The 20,365-nt window shown below is 39.3% G+C and overlaps 1 protein-coding gene across 4 annotated transcripts in view; it reads right to left on the minus strand.

Moving 5' to 3' along the window:
• The window catches only part of LOC122640136 (phospholipid-transporting ATPase 2-like), a 113,717-nt gene extending 101,212 nt beyond the window's left edge, over window positions 1-12,505 (minus strand). For 2 of the 4 annotated variants that reach the window (XM_043833279.1, XM_043833282.1), the window contains exons 1-2: window positions 12,410-12,504; window positions 6,691-6,935 (exon numbers count right to left, since the gene is read on the minus strand). In XM_043833279.1, coding sequence (XP_043689214.1) covers window positions 6,691-6,815 — 125 coding nt within the window. In that variant the 5' untranslated portion in view covers window positions 6,816-6,935; window positions 12,410-12,504. Of the gene's footprint in view, window positions 1-6,690; window positions 6,963-12,409 lie in introns of those variants that run through there. The other 2 variants (XM_043833281.1, XM_043833280.1) reach the window with 2 other exon arrangements.
• Between the last annotated feature and the right edge of the window lie 7,860 nt (window positions 12,506-20,365).

The raw sequence follows: 20,365 nt of genomic DNA on the forward strand, positions 1-20,365 counted from the left end.
GCTTGCAGCTCAAAACCTTTTGAATTTTTAACAGTCACCAGACTGACCTTTGCTTTTTTCAATGAGGGTGATCATATTAATAATTGATAAAGGTTTAAAAAAAGAAATGGCTCTGGTAGCTGAGAATACTCAAATAATGGGGACATGAAGAAATCACAAGTCATAAGGATCAAGGAAGGCACAGGAACAAGAAAATGTGACCAACAGCAGCAGCCATTCAATCAGCTCATTGGATTTCGGGGGTCTGGCCAAACAGCAATTTCATAAAAAGAGCATACCCAGTGCACGAGGCTCCCGCCACTGTGGGGTCTGGGGAGGGTCATAATGTACGCAGCCTTACCCCTGCTTTCGCAAAGAGGTTGTTTCCAGACTCAAACCCGAGACCACTTGGTCACAATGGAGCAACTTACCGTTGCACAAAACTACACTTTCATCCAATGTGAAATCCAGGGGGTATATAGCAACTCCCAAGACTTCAAGAAGTTCAGATGATGCAATCACAGTTTTTCAAAAAGATTTTCTTAGCCAGTTTAAAAATTCACTTGGTGGTGGAATGATAGTGGAGCACCAAGTAGTCTACAGGCAGAGCATATTATGTTCTAATTATGGAATTGAAGGCCTTAAAATCCAATCTCAAAGCTTGGTATTAAACAGCACATGGCAGTTTCAATACGAAGAAAGAATGTCCACTGCAGAGCATTTCAGAACAAGGTTCGAGAACTCGCGAGATCTCGCCAAGTTTCTCGGTTTTGGGCAAAACCGAGTCAAGTTGCTAGTCAGTTCCTAAAAGTGCAATTTCTCGGCCAAGATCTCGGTGATATCTCGAAGGTTAAAATCAAGATATTTTTAGCACAAAAAAAACAATATCTCGCCAAGATCTCGAGATCTCGGCGATATCTCGGTTGGGCCCAAACGTGCTATTTACTTGTATTCAGCCCAATTTTCACCCAAAACCCATTTCCAACATAAGAGAGAGCGGGAACAGAACTCGATAGGCTCTAAACCAAGGGGAAAAACACCTCTCCTTCAAATTTCTTCTTCTTTCTTTCGATTGTTGGATGGAATGCCTGTTTGGAGTTAGATTGAAGTGCCAAAGTGAAGATTCAAGTGCCAATTTGGAGCATCATCACCTATTTGCAAGATTTCAAAGGTGTTTTCTATTTCTTCCCCAATCTATTTTTCCAAAAAAATTTTGTAATCCTTGTTAGATTCATGTGGTTTTAATATATGTTGAACATCTTTGCCCGATCTATCACTTCATGGAGTCGGATTTTTTTCAGTTAATAAATTATTTATTATAATTTCTGAAAAAATAAATGATTTATTTGAAAAAAGAAAATGAAAAAAATAGGATGAATAGTGATTGTTTGAAAATGATTTTGATATATGTTAAACTACTTGGGATGCTCTACAGCCCCATGAATTAATTTTTTGTTTTCACCCATTAAAAAATTATTTTATTTTTCAGATTTAATAAATATATTATAAAAATTAAAAATATATATATAATATTAAGGAAAAATACTTATTGCTTATGAAAAATTATGTACAACATATGTACATAATATTCAACTTCAAATGGTGTCAAATTCATCATTACATTATATTTTTCTTATACTTTAAGGTATAAATAGTTTTTAAAAAAATTAAAATATTATTTTTAATTAACAAATAAATACTAGGGTTAGGGGATAAATAAGAGATAGTTATTTCATAGTTCTAGTAGCTTGACATTACGTTTAAGAGTTATGAATAGCATACTTTAAGTCTTGAATACCTTACTTTAAGTGATCCATGGTTATTAATACATGTTTTTTTATGTAAGTGTAAAACATAAGACATTTTGTATACAATGTCGATATATAGCATGGCAACATGGAGTTCCCATGTCCGAGACAAAAGAAGTCCAAATGCAATTATTGTGGGAAGTTGCTATCCGGAGGAGCCACCAGGTTAAAGCAACACTTGTGCGGTACAGCAAGGATGTTTCATTATGCCCAAATGTTCCTATCCAAGTGAAAGTGGCAATGACAACATTTGAAAGGAGGAAGATTAAAAAAATTTGAGAGGGAAAGAATGCAACAAGAGTTTAATGAGGCAATACTAGAGAGGGCTGGCGCAGAGGTCCGTGGCGGAGATGATACCGACATTGGGCCTCCACCTGGTGAGTTTCAATCAAAGGCGATGGAGAATTTACCACAGACTTTGGTGAGTAAACAAAGTTTTCATTTTGATAATATAAGAGCATATGAGCAAGCAAGAGGAGCTAGTGGATCTGGCTCAGTGCACCTGCAAGAAGATGAGAGGAGGAGAAGCACTGGACAAGAAATATACCACGACCCCAAACCCGACCACGAGTACAAGGTCCAGAACCCATTATTGAGCGGGATCCCACCACTTTTAGGCAACAAGATGCCTACCACCCAACCATCCCACAAGTATTTGGTGGTAAACAAGAGAAAGCACGAAAAGCCTTCAGAAGTTCATGCTTTACCATGGCATTCCAGCCAATGTAGCACAAGGAACATACTATAATGCATTCCTTGATCTTGCAGGAGGGTCAGTGCGAGAATGGAAGGACCTTCACCATTTGAATTATACAATGTATATTTGCCTCGGGAGGTAGAGGAGCTAAAAGAATACATTGATGGTTTAAAGCCAATGTGGGAGACATATGGGGTTACTCTTATGGTTGATGGTTGGATGGACCTACTAGGCTGTCCATCATAAATTTCATGGTGAGTTGAATGGAAAGACTATATTCTTGAAGTCTATCGATGCATCAAAGCATATAAAGGATGCATCATACTTGTATAAGGAGTTGAAGCAAGTGGTGGAGGAGGTAGGACAAGGAACGTTATCCAAATTGTGACGGATAACGGCCCAACTATAAAAATGGAGAGAAGTTGATGAATAAGAAGAGTAAGAGGATCCGGCTCTTTTGGACCCCATGTGCAGCCCATTCTATTGATTTAATGTGAAGGACATGGGGAAAAAGACTTTGGTGGCGGTGTGCTAAATAGGGCAAGACAAGTGACAACTTTTGTGTACAACCATTCTTATGCTTTAGCCTTGATGAGGGAGAAATGCAATGGAGATTTAGTGAGGCTGGTGTCACTCGATTTGCCACCAATTACATTGCATTGAAGAGCTTTGAGTAAGGCGATAGGTCTAAGGTGTATGTTTGCAAGTCATGAATGGTTTGGTTGCAAGGTTCTAAGTCGGAAGAAGCAAAGGTAGCACAGACCATATCGAAACGATGGATTTTGGAAGGACTTGGGGAAAGTGGTTGGCATATTAGAGCCGGTGGTGGCGATCGAGGATGATTGATACGAGAGAAGAAGCCTCCTTTGGGCCACATCTTTGGGCCACATTTATCTTGCCATCCAAAAAATGAAGGAAATGGTTAGAGTGCTATACCTCGAAGTGCAAAGTCCTACACTAACATCATTGATGAGCGGTGGGAGAAGCACTTGAGTCATCCATTGCATAAGGCTAGTGAGTTCAACATACTTTATACTTTAAATGTTATAACTTTTTTACATTTACATATTCAAAACCCTAAAGGCATTAAAGCGATTAAGTCACTAACAAATCATATTTGTGGTGTTTACTTTACCAAAGATACTATTTGAATCCAAAGTATCACTACTCCCATGATCTTGGGCTAGACATAGAATTGTTAGAGGCGTTCAAGCGGTTACTTAGAAGTTGGAGCCCCATCCAAAGCACAGTGCTACAAATGATGAGGTGAGAGTATGGGACTTTGGCACTTTGGTAGTTAGTTTATGAATGTAATTACTAAATAGGAAATACTAATGCCTCAAATTGAAAATAGATCAAATACTTCAGAGAGGCCTCGGCAAGTTTCAATCGACTAGTGCATCGGTGGAGGGTAGACAAAAGTCGAGACCCTGGTAGGTGGCATGATATTACATTTATGAATTATAATTTTATCTCTTTAGAATGTACATATTCTTACTATTCTATATTTGTAATGCAACCGAATGGTGGGTGCTTTATGGTACAAGTTCACCCAACCGAGGAAGGTAGCGGTGAGAATGCTCTCACAAACTTGTTCATCCTCCTGGATGTGAGCGCATTGGAGTACATTCTCATTGATACATTCAAAGAGGCGGAATAGGTTGGATAGCAAACGACTGGATCAGCTTGTGTATGTGCCTCAATATGAGATTAAGGATGAGGCACATACGTGAAGGAATTGAGGCCAATGATAAAGAACCCATTGAACTGCCCAACATTTTTCAAGAGGACTACGATGACGATGAGGATCCCCTATTCCAGTGGGTGAGGGATCGTGGTACACCGATATGGATCAACTGCGGGGTAGGCCCGACCCCACCATTGCGTCTGTAACCAAGCGATGTTGATGAATATATGTCGACGCAAGAGGGGCGTGCACATGCAGAGTCACCGAAACCTTTGAGTCCCGTAGGAAGTCCTGCGATGATGATGATGGTGGTGGTGATGACATGGTGATGCTAGTGATGGTGATGGTGATGGTGATGGTGATCTTTGGTGGTGGTGGTGGTGAAGCTGCTGCTGCTAGTGGCATGCGGAGTGGCGGTAATTATGATGATCGTCGCGAGGGGATGCGTGCAAGCGATTGAGTAAGAAGTTGGAACGCAGGGAGGACCCTGTGCGTTTCTAGGTGAGTCTCAATTTCACGCATGCCACTCAAGATCAAGACCATGGTGGCCCCCTAAAACATACAATAGAAAGAAGGGTCGCAAACACTCACATCAATCATATGCTCGGGAGGAGGACAACAGCAGTATGAACACCATGGTTACAAGTTTCGGAAGCATGAGTATAGATACTACTAGTGAGCATCGATCATGGCAATCATCTCAAGCATCATCATGGCTATGACTATGGCCAGCAGAGCACCGGTTCGATTATAGTGCCTATGGTCAGTATGGGCGTCAGAATGAGTATGACGATCAAAGTCGTGGGTCGGTGTTGGGTATACGATCCTAGTCCCAAACCAGATCATACATGCCTCAAACTCAATATGACGATGCAGTGGATCTTACACCTCATACCAATGACCTCCCATGTACCCTAAGATAGGGAGATTGGTATATGTTGATGAAGACTTATATGGAAGCGTGTCACACTATCTCGCAACACTATAGCAATTCCATGACATGGGAATTCTATGTGGATCGATATAGGGATGAATTTCTTGTTCAATCTCATTTTATGTAACAAATTAAGTGAACATTGATGTAATGTACATTTTATTTGAATGTTTTGATTGATGTGTCCAATTAGAATGTTTTGATTGCGAATTTGCTATATTTTACTAAATTATATATAGATTATGTTGTTTTAGTACGACTCGTCGCCTACCAACCTATGGTCCAAAGTGAAACTCATATTTGGAATTATTTTTTGGCAAATCTGGGCATGCCATTGTGTTTAAATGGCCTGAAATAGGCTGGATACCAAGTTTCAGACCCAAAATATGTGTACAACCCACCGAGTTGGGGGTCTGAGTCCAAAAAAAAAAAAATGCAGCAACTCGCCGAGATCTCGGCTCGACTCGGTTTCTGGCCTGGCCGAGATGCCACCGAGACCCGAGTTTTCGAACCTTGTTTCGGAATAGACTGAAAGGAGGATCTGTGGAACTCTTTTAGGGGGGGAAATTGGCCAAGCCATGTGAGGTTCACTTTTTGTCTGGAGGAGACAAGATACATTTCTCCCACAAAATGATCAACCACATGGAAGACTATCTCCAAAGCTGAAGTTTGGGCTCATTTAATTCAGGGACAGGAGGAGATTATATTGTTTCTGAGTCTAAGATTGGGTGGAGCAACCTTATGAGGAAGAAATTTAAAATAACTGAAGGAAATGAGCAGAGATAGAACCCCCAGCCTCGAATACACCATTGAATCCTTTCAGAAGTGCCAGATGGAGATCCAAAATGATGAGCCCACACTCTGTCAGGGACTACATCACGAGGCTTCTTTAGATTGGTTACAATGCTACCTTTATTGCATTAATCGGTAAGGAAGATGGTGCTGAACGGGGTTCAGAGCCAGGAATTTTCCGTTGATGGAAAAAGTTAACTAAGGGGCATGTTAGCCCGTAATCATGAGCTAAAAAGCAGAAAAGCAAATACTCAATCCCCATTCAGTACAAGAGGATAAGTTCCACTTTCAATTCTCCTAGCTCAAAAAGTAGAAAGAACCCAACTTTCTAAAACCTAGCCCAGTCTAAAAGCCATTTTGGGGATATATGGTGGTGATGGAAATGACATAACAGAAGGTAACAACTGACATGTGGAACTATATATAAACACGGGGTGTAATATCCTTCATACTACTGCTAGGCTGGAGGCATCCTAATGCCAAACAGTATGGAACTTTGATGTGGTGAAAGTTGTAAACAGCTTCGTGGGAGAATTCTAGTTTTCATTGTATTGTGTATCTTGGAAGGTAGTTTTAAATGGGTGTTCATAAGCAGTTGTACATCATATACTTTCTTGTTTTCTGGGTTAGGCATAACCCCCATGTATATTAGGTGTTTATTTTCACCCTATTATCTATACAAGCTGCTGTTACTCATTAAAAAAATCTATATATCGACCAAATCATTTAAAAAAAATAGAAATTCCACATAAAAAAAAGGAAGTAAAATCAAAGCCATCAGTTTGAAGATTACCTGAACTGTTCCCATAGATTTTTGGGAAGAAAATTCAGCACAGTATATTTTCTATTTGATATGCGGTTGTCACAATAAACATCTTGTGACAAATCATTATCGTTGACGTAAACATAGCGCTTCATTGTTTATCTAAAAGCAAATGATCATGCCACAACTGTCCTTTTGCATGTTTCATAAAGCATTCAGCAAAAAGTAGAGCTCCTGCCAGAAAGAATTGGCATTGGAGGATTCACATAGCCCATCTGAGAGAAAGTCCAAGAGAAATTAGAATATTTCATGTGCATTCTTGAGAAATGAAACACAAGCAAGCATTGACAAAATAAGCACACAAACAAATGGCTCAAAAACCAGCATAAACATCACTATATTACCTACCAATGTCCAATAACAATACTATGGCCTGAACCTCTGGAAAAACAACAAATTGTTTGCAAATAACCTAAATATGTTAAAAATGTAGGACTAATATAAAGAAAGAATAATTGCTAGAAATGGCATGCATTCTAGTGTTACAATGGATACAAAACAGAGTTGCTGTGACTTTGTGTTCTCAAATTCATAGCGCATGAACTGTCTAGATTCCAGCTTCAGAACAATATTTAAAAAGTCAACAACTTATGTCTTAGCACTTGTATTGTAAATTTACAAGTAAGTATTCAACACTAACAAATTTTTATTTCCTTTCACTTCTTTAATCTACTTTTCAATTCTAATTCCACTTAAAATTTATCAGCTTTTACTTATCATTCTAATTTCACTTTTTTCACGTAATGATTAGTGTTTTAACAATAAAAAGAGACGTAACAAATTAATAACAACAACAACCATAACCTTATCCCAACTAAATGGGGTCGGGTACATGGATCCAATAGATGCTAAGAGAGTAATGGAGGTAAGAGAGATAAGAAGAAGTAAAAAGGAAAATAAGTAAAGGTAAAAATCGAAGCAATAGTCAAAGCAGCATCCTAGGAACATCCCACTACAAGGGGTCGGCTACACGGGTCCTTGTCCTCCAAACAACTCTATCCGCAGTCATACTAGGATCGAGCCCTACCGCATGCATATCCTTTCTTACCACTTCACCAATAGTCATCTTAGGCCTGTCTCTACCCCTTTTAGCTCCGTTAAGCTGACTCTGGTCACTTTTCCTTACTGGTGCATCCATGGGTCTCCGTTGGACATGACCATACCACCGTAAGCGGCTCTCACGGAGCTTGTCTTGGATTGGTGCAACTCCCAAATTGGTTCTAATAAAATCGTTCCTTACTCTATCTCTCCTGGTCTTGCCGCACATCCACCTCAACATCCTCATCTCTACTACACTCATCTTATTTATATTATTTTTCTTAACTGCCCAACATTCCGCCCCATAAGTCATAGCTGGCCTTATTACTGTCTTGTAGAATTTCCCTTTAAGCTTAACAGGCATGCATCTGTCACAGAACACTCCCGATGCACCTCTCCACTTCATCCATCCTACTTTAATTCTGTGGGAAACATCATCCTCTATATTACCCTCTTTATTAATGATCGACCCCAGGTATCGAAAGCATTCACTTTGTGGTAGCTCTTGCTCCTCAAGTTTCACCATTTCATCCCCTCTCCTGGTTTGACTGAAGTTACACATCATATATTCTGTCTTTGTTCTGCTTAACTTAAACCCCTTGATTCCAAGTTTGATCTCCATAATTCCAATTTTACATTAATCCCTTCCACTGTCTCATCTATCAAAACAATATCATCAACGAAAAGCATACACCAAGGAACCTCATCTTAGATGTGTCTGGTTAAATCATCCATGATGAGTGCAAACGAATAAGGGCTTAGAGCTGATCCTTGGTGTAGCCCAATTGTAATCGGGAATTCACTACTTTGGCCCTCTGCAGTTCTAACACTCGTCACCACGCCCTCATACATGTCCTTAATTAAACCCACTTAGTTACTTGAGCTCATTCTCTTATGTAGGACATGCCAAATGAGCTCTCTAGGGACTCTGTCATAGGCCTTTTCTAGGTCTATAAAGATCATATGGAGGTTCCTTTTGTTAGCTCTAAAAATTTCCATAAGCCTCCTTAAAAGGTAAATAGCTTCTGTCGTAGATCTCCCTGGCATAAAACCAAATTGGTTCTCCGAAATATCAGTCTCTCTTCTTATGTGGGCTTCAATGATTTTTTCCCATAGCTTCATAGTATGACTCATTAGTTTTATGCCTCTATAGTTATTACAGTTCTGGATATCACCTTTATTCTTATAAATCGAGATTACAGTGCTTCTCCTCCACTCATCTGGCATTTTCTTTGTACTCAAAATCCTGTTGAACAGCTTGGTTAGCTAAGATACACCCTGTACTCCTAAGCTCTTCCACACTTCAATTGGGATCTCATCCGATCCCGGTATTTTACCTACCTTCATTTTTTATAGGGCCTCTTTAACTTCGGCCTTACCAACTCTTTGTGAATGCCCATGACATGGGTTGGCTTCAAGACTATTCCTCTCTACTTCTGAATCCATCCTATCAGTCAATATAGTTCCATTTAGTAGGTTGTAAAAAATACTCACCCCATCTCTCCAAAATGTCCTCATCTCATATTAGTACTCTACCATCCTCACTCTTAATGCATCTAACATGGTCCAGATCTCTGTTCTTCCTTTCTATTATTTTAGCTATCCGATAGATCTCATTTTTCCCTTCTTTTGTATTAAATTTTTCATAAAGGTCATCATATTTCTTCGCTCTAGCTTTCCCCACAATCCTCCGAGCTTCTTTTCTAGGTGCATAATATCTCACTTTGTCTTCTGCTTCGCTAGTCCTTTGCCAGGTCTTAAAGCGCTCTTTCTTAGTCTTAATGGCTGCTTGGACCTCGTCATCCCACCACCAAGTCTCTCTAGGGGCCAAGCACATACCCTTTGAGATCCCTAGCACTTCTTTAGCAACCTTCTTAATACAAGTCGTCATCTCAATCCACATCTCATTGGTATCTCCCTCAAAGTCCCACTTTCCTTGTAGAGCTACTTTATCGGTAAATGACTCTAAGAGAACTCCTTGTAGTCGCCCCCATCTTATCTTAGGGCAAACCTGATTCGCCATCTTACGTTGCCTCGTACCAAGGTACATATCTAAGACCACCAGTATATGTTGAGCAGTTAAGCTCTCTCCAAGTATAACCTTACAATCCTTACATAGAAGTCTGTCAGACCTTCTAGTTAGGAAGAAATCTATTTGGCTTGCATGTTGTCCACTCTTGTAGGTAACTAAATGTTCTTCTCTCTTCTTAGAAAAGGTATTTGCAATGCATATATCAAACGCTATCGCAAAGTCTAACACTAAGATCCCCTCTTCATTCCTCTCCCCAACCCTGTATCCTCCGTGAACTTCTTCATAGCCTCTTCGATCTTTGCCCACATGTTCGTTAAGGTCACCTCCGATAATAATTTTCTCTCCCTGGACAAAACCTTGCGCTAAACCATCCATGTGTTCCCAGAATTGTATTTTAACACTCTCATCTAATCCTGCCTGGGGCGCGTAGATGCTTACAATGTTGATAACCTCGTTGTCTAGCACCAGTTTGATAGATAGGATCCTCTCTCCAAATCTTTTAACATCCACTACTTCGTTCTTAAGGTCTTTGTCCACAACCATACCCACTCCACCTCTCTCGCTTTCATTTCCCAATTACCACAATTTGAAGCCATCTAACGCCTTGGCTTTGTGGCCCTTCCATCTCGTTTCTTGAATGCAGGCAACATTAATCCCTCTTCTCCGCATAACATCTATCAGCTCCATACTCTTGCCCGTCAGCGATCCGATGTTCCATGATGCAAATCTAATCCTATGCTTACGAGTTACGAACAAGATTAGTATGAGAGGGCATGATATAAGAAAAGATAATGGATAATCAAAAAAATATTAGGATCCATGCAAAAGGGATTGGCTGGATATAATATAGTGCCGGCTGCCTACCTAACGCACCAAAATAGGAGAAATACTATATAATATATAGATGCAGTACGAAAAGTAAGATTAAAAGGGTAGCGTACCAAGAGATTATTTAAAACATTGCACAGGTAAACAAATTAGGTACACAAGAATCAAGTCAAACCAGAATAGACCAAACCACTACACAGTCAGTCCCACCATACTAATGGGTACAATAGTGTAATAAAACAATAAGCAAGAATAGATAATGCAAAACAATGATACACTAAATACTAAGACAATGGTATGAATATTTCAATCCAAAGGGGGGGTGGTGTAAAGGAATAATACACTAGTGTAAAAGAACAATATGCAAACAGAGGCAATACAGCAAGTATAGGGAATATCATACAACACCAAGTCTAGGTACACAAAATACAGCAAGATACAAAGCAATTCAGCTAGCAATTAGACAATACCTACTAAGGCAATGGTAGAAATAATCCAAAGGGGTACAGTAGTGTAAAGAACAGTATGCAAACAAAGTTAATAAGATATAATTATCACCAAAATACACAACAAGAGTGAAATTTCCTACCTATCACCAAAATTACCAACAAAATGTTGCAAGGCAGAGAGGTACCAATGCAGCGCGTGCAGGGTCGGTGAGTCAATGGCAGTCATCGGGGATTAAGGAGACACAGGTGATGGTGGAGGGACCAAACACCTAAAAGAGGTCAGACAGGGAGAGAGAGAGAGTCTGGTTAAGAGAGGTCAGAGAGAAAATCTGGGGGGTAGGGAGAGAGGTCAGAGAGAGAGGGAGTCTATGGATGGAAGAAATCGATGAAGAGATGTTTTAGGTTCTGGCGGTTAGAGAGAGGGAGAGGATGGGTATAGTAGAGAGAGATCAAGGTGGTTCGAGGTAAGTGAGAACAGAGATGTTGGTTTAGGTTCTGGCGGTTTGAGAGAGGGAGAGGATGGGCATAGTAGAGAGAGATCGATCAGTGTTGGTGTAGGTTCTGGCGGTAGGGTCAGCGAGAGAGGCTATGGGTGGAAGAAAATCGATGTGCGTGGGGTCCGGAAGAGAGTCGATGGGTATAGGAAATTGATGGAATCGGTGTGTACAGAGGTAATCCGTCGATGACTTTAGGGAGGAGAGATCGGTGAGAGGGAATCGAGAAGATCAGAGGGGCGAAGTCTGCGGAGGAGGTGAGGAGAGTGGGGGTAAACTTACCTGTGAGCGACTTCACCGGCCTCCGCTACCTGGGGAGATGGGGGTGGGAGTCGACCGTTAGCGGTGAACTTTCAGAGAACTTTCAGAGAGAACATAGAAAATAAATGTGCTTCTTTACTGGTGTCAATCTCAAAATCTAAACTTAAAGGTTTGAGAAATCAACTTAAGAGTCCCATTTTTGTCCAACAGAAATGGATACTTTATACAGGGACTCAGAGACACTTAAACCCCATAAAATTTCCTCATCAGCTTGTCCGCAAGAGACTAATACTAGACCTTGTTTCTGAATGCTCAATGCTGAGCTTGAAGTGCAAAATAATTCTAGAGATCTTAGTAAGTATCTGTGAACAAATTAGCATCCGTCTTCTGCGTCGACGACGTAATCAATCGAAATCCAATATATATTTTGAGACAAAGATAGAGACTCCCAAATGATCGACTCAATACAGATCAAAACTAATCTCCATAATTCAAGACCAAGAATTATAATAAGTTCTGCGTTACTTAATAATTGCACTCAAATCAAGAAGTATTTGATTAGAGTATTAGACGGGGAAGAAGATAACCTGTTCTGGAGAAACCTATTCAGCCTTTGAGCAGTAAATGCTGGGCAACCATGTTATCACGGAGCTTTCATGCTCCGAGTCTCAGGCTTGATTTCTTTGTTTTTAGTTCCAAATTCATCCAGAGCATATGCCGAAGGAGGAGATGAACGAGGAGATTCCACAATTTACCTCAAGGTCGTAACTCGTAAGCGTCGTCAACAGTCAGGTCCAGAAATTGAAAAAAAAGTATTCACGAATTTCATACCCCAACCAAGGAAAAAAAAAAAGGTATTCATGAATTTTCTTTTTTATTTTGAAATGTTCTCCGTGGGTTGCTGGCCACGCCAGACGTGGGAGCGAAATGACCACCCCACCCCCATATGTCAGTGCACGGTCTCATTGGTTGTCGCACACTCGCACACACCTGGCCCCTAAGCTTCCATTTTTTTAACCAAGTTTTTGCTTCACCCAAGGTGAAGAAAGCATATCTTAAGACACAACATTGTTTTTTAATTTTTTTTATGGGAAAAAGATCTCTGTTTGGGAGTGTGGCCTACGCCAACACTCCCATGAGTCTATCTCTCTCCTCCCCCATAGGAAAAGACACCTCTGTCCCCTTGTTTTAAGGAGGAGAGAGATAGACACATGGGAGTGTTGGCATAGGCCACACTCCCATACAGAAAATTGCTTCCCTTTTTTTACTGATACTAATACCAATACGGATCAGCCAATACGCCTAAGTAGGCTATTTTATAATATGGGTGCACAGTTCATAATATTGGCCAAAAATAATAACAATCTAGAATAACAAAAACTCTTAAAATCATAAAATTGTAAATATCAATGGGAAAATCCTAAAAACTTAATTTTTTGTGAAATATTACACAAAATACAACTAAATTACAATAAATATGAAAAAAAAAATCAAAAAGAAAAATATATTAATCAAATTGATATAAAAATCATAAATTTTATTTTTATAATATAATATATTTTATACCAATTAAGGTGGGTCAAAATAAGTCAAATATCCTTGTATGTGATCACTTATCCTTTTTTTTTTTTTTTTTCTTTGACAAAAGACAATTTTACTGAGGCAAAGAGCATGGAACAGCCAAGGCATCCAAGTTACATAAATCTTGGAGCCAAGAAGTGGAATTTGGCCAAATAGTCGAGCACGCTATCGACATGGCCTTCCGAGCTAGAGAATCAGTTATCACTTCTTTTTTTTTAATGAGTGATCACTTATCATTACTGGACTTAGTAGTTCATTATACTAATATCAACACTTACCGATCCGATTTTAGAAAAACAAATAAGGGTGACTTTATTAGCCCACCCAAAAAGGAAACCTCAATATCCCACTTGGGCAACATATGTCAGAAGTTTTAGATTTAAAATATTTTATTAGAATGACTTTTCGGATGAGACAAATTGAATGTGGCCACAGTCAAAACTGTTGAATGGAGTATATACCTAAAGCAAAATGCCTTGGTCCAAATGAAACTACGAACATCACATCTATAATAACATGGAACCAAACACGTCAAAGTGTTTATAATCTCACCAACTTACATTGTATAGTGTGAAAATGTGGTATGAAAACTATATGAAATAGTGATCAACATGTCAATTTCCAAATTTGTCCGGGCTGTAAAGTTGAATAAGCCCAATGAGACGATCAATAAGCGTCACCCAAACGTAACTGCTTCACTCAACAAAACTCATTTTGGGACTGGATCAAGATGTCCCAAAATACTAGCACAAATCTGTTGGACAAGTGTGTGTCCATCAAACTTGGTTCGGTCCGGTTCAACCCGATCCACCTTTGTATTGAACATTTATACATTTTAGTTTAATATTATCACATGCGATATAAACTTTTTGAGCATTATGTGTCCGTAAGTTTTACTTAAAATGGTAGTCACGACTAGGGTTTGGGCTGGACACCCTTATCATATGGTCGTCGCATTGGGTATACCTAGACATGTGATGTCAGGGTACGAATGCGAGTGCTCACATGTTTGATATGTGCATTGGCAAAGAATCTACTGTGTCGATTCCCTCATGTATTACTGCCAGATGTAGGAAGGGATAGACATGTGTCACCGACACCCTATGCCTGAGGGAACCCTATCACTGCAAAGTGTGATCGCATTCTTTGGTTCATCAGTGACTGAGACTCAAGCAAGTCAAAGCCGGTGTTCTGGGAATGCGTGAACACTTTATGAGTGAAGGAGTTATCCAACATGGTCACCACTGCCCGATTGGGGAACACCAAGATTGAGACTGTCTAGGTATGGTCGGATCGGAATCTGGATCCAATGTCGTTTTGGAAATGGTTTTGCAAAATTTATTTTACATAAAATGATACATTATAAATAGTTATTTAAATAAAGTGTTTAATAGAGTTTTGCGGGACCCGATCAGATGCACAGACTCTCTTATATGGACATATACTATGGATTGGGGTTTGACTGTACATGTGTACATGCCCTAGATTCCATAATGATGGTGTTGATTAGTGAGGGGTTGTATATGATAAATAGTTATCATATAGGGAGTTATTTGGAATTTGCTAATTTAATTAGTATTTTATTTAATTAATGGATATGGTGCTAATTATAATTATCCATTAAATATTAAATAAAGTAATTAATTAATACTTTCCCTATTATATTATGCTTCTTCACCTGTGTAGCACTTTGAGTTTAAACAGAACTGCCAAACAAGAGAGAGAGAGAGTCAGACTCTCACTGAGGTTCTATTAAATCCTACTAGGATTTAATTAAATCTTATTATTATATATAGGGGACCAAAACGCTGAGGGGGGTACAGCTCTCCATGTTTTTGGCAGGCACTCTCTCTCCTACGTTTTGGTCTCTCTCTCTCCCTCTTGTGATCTCTCTTCTTCTTCTTGCTTCTCTCATCTGTGTTTGAGAGTTAGGGTTTGAGAAACCCTAGATCTGTGCTGAAGAGTTCGAGAGCATTTGGGATTGGCTTGAAGAACCTTGGTAGCACCATTGGAGGTTCAGATCTGTTTGCTTGGAGCGCTCACTGAAGGAAGAATCATTGTCTATTGGAGGAGCAACACTTGAGGCTCACCAGGTTAGCAGTTCTTTATTAATTCCTTCAGTTATTTAATTATTAATATTTATGGGATACGAAAGAAACTCAAATCGATTAATTTTCGCTGCGCATTCGAGTATGGGATGGATCCCTCTTGCCATATGATGGACTAAAGATGAATTTCTCCGTCCCTATTGTGATAATAAATTTTATGGGACACAATAGGGAAGGAGAAACCCTAATAGGGATGGACCAGGGTTCCCATGGACGACCATGGGAAACCCTAAAAAATAAACGGGGCACCCATGGGACACCATGGGATAACCCAGGGCATGCAAAACCCTAATTTTGTAGTATATTGGTTTCCCTAGGGAACCATGGTTTGATCCCTGGACCGTAGTTATGCCTACAAAATGTTCGAACCAAATGAGGCTCTAATAGCAAATAATGTGTGTGCATTATCCGACATCCTCAATTACTAAGGGAGATAAATACACCACATAGCCTTAGTAATTTAAAGGAGGCAAATTGTGAAACCCGATCAAATTTTTGAATAAATTTGAACTTTTGGAACTTGTGTGATTACAGGTTCCAGCTCTCAGTCTATGATAGCATCGATGCTATGGGCTGCATAGGTCGAGGACACAGAAGAATTACTCGACACACCTATGGAGGACTCCGAGGATCCTTCCCAATTTACCCTTCTGGAGTCAGAGGATCCCTGTGAGACCTCGCACCGGAGTTACCTATGCCGGATCTGTTGCCTGGAGGCTATGCAGAGGCTCTCCCTCAATTAGAATAATTGTAAGTATGATTTAAATGAATTATATATATTGTTTGTACGACCAAATAGGGTTAGAAGGGTATTTTAATAAAATTGCTTCTGTGAGACCCAGTTCCCCAGTAGAAAATGCTGTTCCAGACAATTACCTGTGTTTGGATGATCTCTGATGTCGTCCGACATCACTTTATGGTTAGAATAAGGTAATAAAAACAGAATTTGGGTTATAAATAACTTTAAAAATCAGTTTTAGAAGTAATTTCTGCCCAAAGGACAGATTTACCCCTTAGTGCTTAAATACCACATATATATATATTTATAACCTTCTTTAACTATTCACAAATCACAAACTAAACTAAGGAAGCTGAAGAATTAGTTCCAGCTTGGAAAAGCAAGAAAAGAGAGCTGTCTTGAAGGTTTGAAGTTCATACCTAAAATTGAGCTTTGGGATCTCCAGTTGAGACTGAACTGCATAACTAGAGGCTGCCTGCACTTTGTCTCTGCTTCTATACTAGGGTAAGCCATGAAAAACTTGCTGATTTTCCCTTTGCTTCCCTTCTTCTCCAACCTAAATTCACCTAAACAAGCTGGCCTCCATTAAAGCTTCAAGACTAAGCTTGAATATTGAAATTCTGCCATGAATTGGACTGTTTTGGAACAGTCCTAGACCAATTAAACCTGAAATTGTGTGGTGAACCCTAATCAGACCTTAGTTACTGAAACTATTGACTATGTAATGAACCCTAGGCTAACCAATTTAGGATTAATTGATAGAATTTCTAAATTAGGAAGCCAAACATGAAATTGAACCTCTATTTAGATTGACCCACCTTAATTTGGACTTGAAATATCAAATTTGGGCCATGCATGCAAGAATCTGGCCAATTGGAGCAAAACCCCCCAAATTCGGCCAAACTCCCGGATGGAGTTGCAGGCCTAAGGCCGGTCGACCGGCCTTGAACCCCCCGAATTCGGCTGGTCTTTTTTGGTGCCCTGCTGCCCTGTTACATTGGGAATTGCCTTGACTTTTATTGGAGCCTAATAAGTGTTGGTTTATATGTTGTTTAGGTCTGTTTCCTGCTGTTCTTTGACTGTTTTGCTGGGTTATCTGACTAGGACTAGACTACATTACAGGTAAGGGGACCTTGACCTTAATTTAAGCATGTTTATCATTTTAATTTCACTATTATGCTGAATGTCATGTTATGCATCATTACAAATGTACCAATGCATATAGTCTTCTAGCTTATGATTTAATGCATTAGAATGCATGTGAATTAGGCTGCGCATTGGCATACTGCATCGCACTACATTGATATTTTTGTTATGTGGAAATTGTTGAAGGTGAAAATCAGTACGCTATAACTCAATCCATGCTTGTATCATCATAATTAGACTGCACTAGGTTAGGTTGATATTCATTACCCAGTACTACGCCCCTTACCAATAGAGGGAGAGGTGTTGGACAACCCATGGTACAACCGAAGGGAAATGCCATGGTGCCATCTTCTATCCCATATTAGCGTGTCTGCTCCGCTGTGGGAATAAACAGACAGGGTTGGTCTTTGGGGGTCTATCGGGTCCGCTGCCTAGTGACATGCCGATCTGGCGGGTCCTCACCGTGGTAGAATGGTTTCACTCTGGTGACCGATGTATTAGTTCCAGGACCGAGGTTAGCATCTACCACCAGTAATACTTAGACCTCATGAGACTCAGAACTTGTGCTAGGAGCATGTTAGATTAGGGCATGCATCATGGATTTATTGTGTTTGTATGCTTGTACCCCCCTTACTGGGCCCAGTGGACAGCTCACCCCAGTGGACGTCCTTCTTTTACAGATGAAATTGCTACCGTTGCTGTTGCTGGTTCTGTGGGGACTGCTCCTGCTCAGGATGCTTCTCCTACTGCTGGAGTTAATACTCCTTTCTTTGTTGAGCACGCTGCTTCGTGCTCCTGCGATGACTGCGCGTTCTCCTGAACGTTCAGACTTATCATGCTACTTTCTTTTCTTTTTTTTTTTTGTCTATAACACTTTTGTAAATGTGATAGCATATAACTTTTTGGGTTCTTGAGTTACTGTCTTTTTGGGAAACACAACGTAACTGATGTACATACAAGTTCAGATGAATATAATGTTATCACTAGTTCTTCCTTATTTATTATTTTATTGCTATATTATTGCTTCCGCTGCATTTAAATTCTTATATTTGTGAATGAGATTGCAAATAGAACACTGTATTTGCGATCCTGGTGGGATTGATTGGGTGTCTGAGAAATCCAGTCACACTTGGCCCTTATTAACTGGGTCGGGGTGTGACACAAATAATCTAGTGTGCACACAAATAAATGGCCATAACAAAATGATGTATAGTTATTTGCAAGAATTAAATGAAATGAGATTTAGAAAGTCAGTTGCAACCGATTACCCAAACAAAAGCTCTCACTAACAAAATATAACAAATGATCTAACGAAATCCCATATTAGTAACATGTTCCTGGAAAACTTTAGGGGTCAAGTCATTAGTTAGTGGATTAGCAATCATGTTATCTGTAGTAATGTACTCTACTGAAATATCTATGACTTTCAAAACTTCTCTCTCACAAGAAAATATTTAATGTCAATATGCTTAAAGCCCGGAGTATTTTACTGTCATGAGAGAGAATTGAACGATAGCAGATTTCTCATAGACTATCCTTTGAAGCATAGACCTATAGTCAATAGAATGAAGTCCTGAGATAAAATTTCGTAACTATAGAACCTTTTGAGACAAACTCAAAATGCCAAAGGATCTATATCGACGTGTCTTAATACCCATAACATAAGAGGCTTCACCAAAATCCTTCACATCAAAGTGACTAGATAATAACGGTTTTGTCTAATGTAGAAGAGTAGCATTATTGCTTGCAAGAAGGAAATCATTAACATAAAGTAAAAGGGAAATAAATTTTCTCTCAATGATCTTGAGATAGTTGGATTGGTCTGCAGTATTTCCCTTATAATATATTCTTTTTTTTTTTTACTGAAACCCATGACTACAAGCCGAGTCTTATATCGCTCAATTCACCTTTAGAATCAAACCTGGTTTTGAAATCCATAGAGAATCAATCGATTGGTTCTATTTAGATAATTCAACTAAATCTCATACTTCATTACCAACCATAGATTCAATCATCATGCATGACATCCATCCATTCAGAGTTATTTGGACCATTTATAGACTGTTTTAAATGTAAATGGATCAAATTCCATACTTGTATCAAATTCATGCTCTTATAGATAAACTGCATAATCATTATATATAGTTGGCCTATGAGCTCTTTTTGATCTCCTCAAGGGGAACACCAGCTACAAGTTGATCCTGTATTTCATCAATAACAAAGGGTATAGGCTCTGAATCGTTATCCTCTCCTGTTACAACACGGTGCTATAACGCATCGTGCGGCGCTGGAGAGGCCATGTGGCACATCGGGCTCCACATGGTGCACATGGCCTCTGCAGCCACCGCACGATGCGTTACAGCACCGTGCTGTAACAGGAGAAGATACAAATTGTATAGGCTCTACTACTGCATGTGTCCATAGGTTCTTGAACAGAAACATTTAATTGTTTTATATGAGTTTGTATCATTGTTGATGATTGCAGTAACGACATGGGTACAAGAACATGTTTATAAAAAATAAAACTGCATGGTTAGGTACTTTGAATGTCCATACTATCATCCTCAAATAAATTGTTCAATCAAATTCTACAACTCTAGTTGAATTAGAGAGAGAACATTATTACCAAAACATGCCATTTATGTTCTATATTCCGACAAAAGTTACAAAAATCTCTACTCCTTGCACAATTGTTAAGGTTATATCTTCAAGTCCTCATTCTAACTTTTGGCATTATAGAAAGTCGCGAAGGGATCAAATTAAGTCAGAAATAACTGCATGATTTATCATAATCAGGTATTTTCCCCTCCATTTTACCCAACTTGTTGACATAATTAGTCATTTCACAATATAATTACAAACTCCACTCACACCATCATAACAAATGGATGTAAACATCCATGCAACTGCCCTTCTCAGCCTTATCATGAACAATGAATTTCTTACTTACGACTGCAAGGATCTCTTTA

Source organism: Telopea speciosissima, chromosome 9 (assembly GCF_018873765.1).
Source record: "Telopea speciosissima isolate NSW1024214 ecotype Mountain lineage chromosome 9, Tspe_v1, whole genome shotgun sequence".
Classification (NCBI taxonomy): domain Eukaryota; kingdom Viridiplantae; phylum Streptophyta; class Magnoliopsida; order Proteales; family Proteaceae; genus Telopea; species Telopea speciosissima.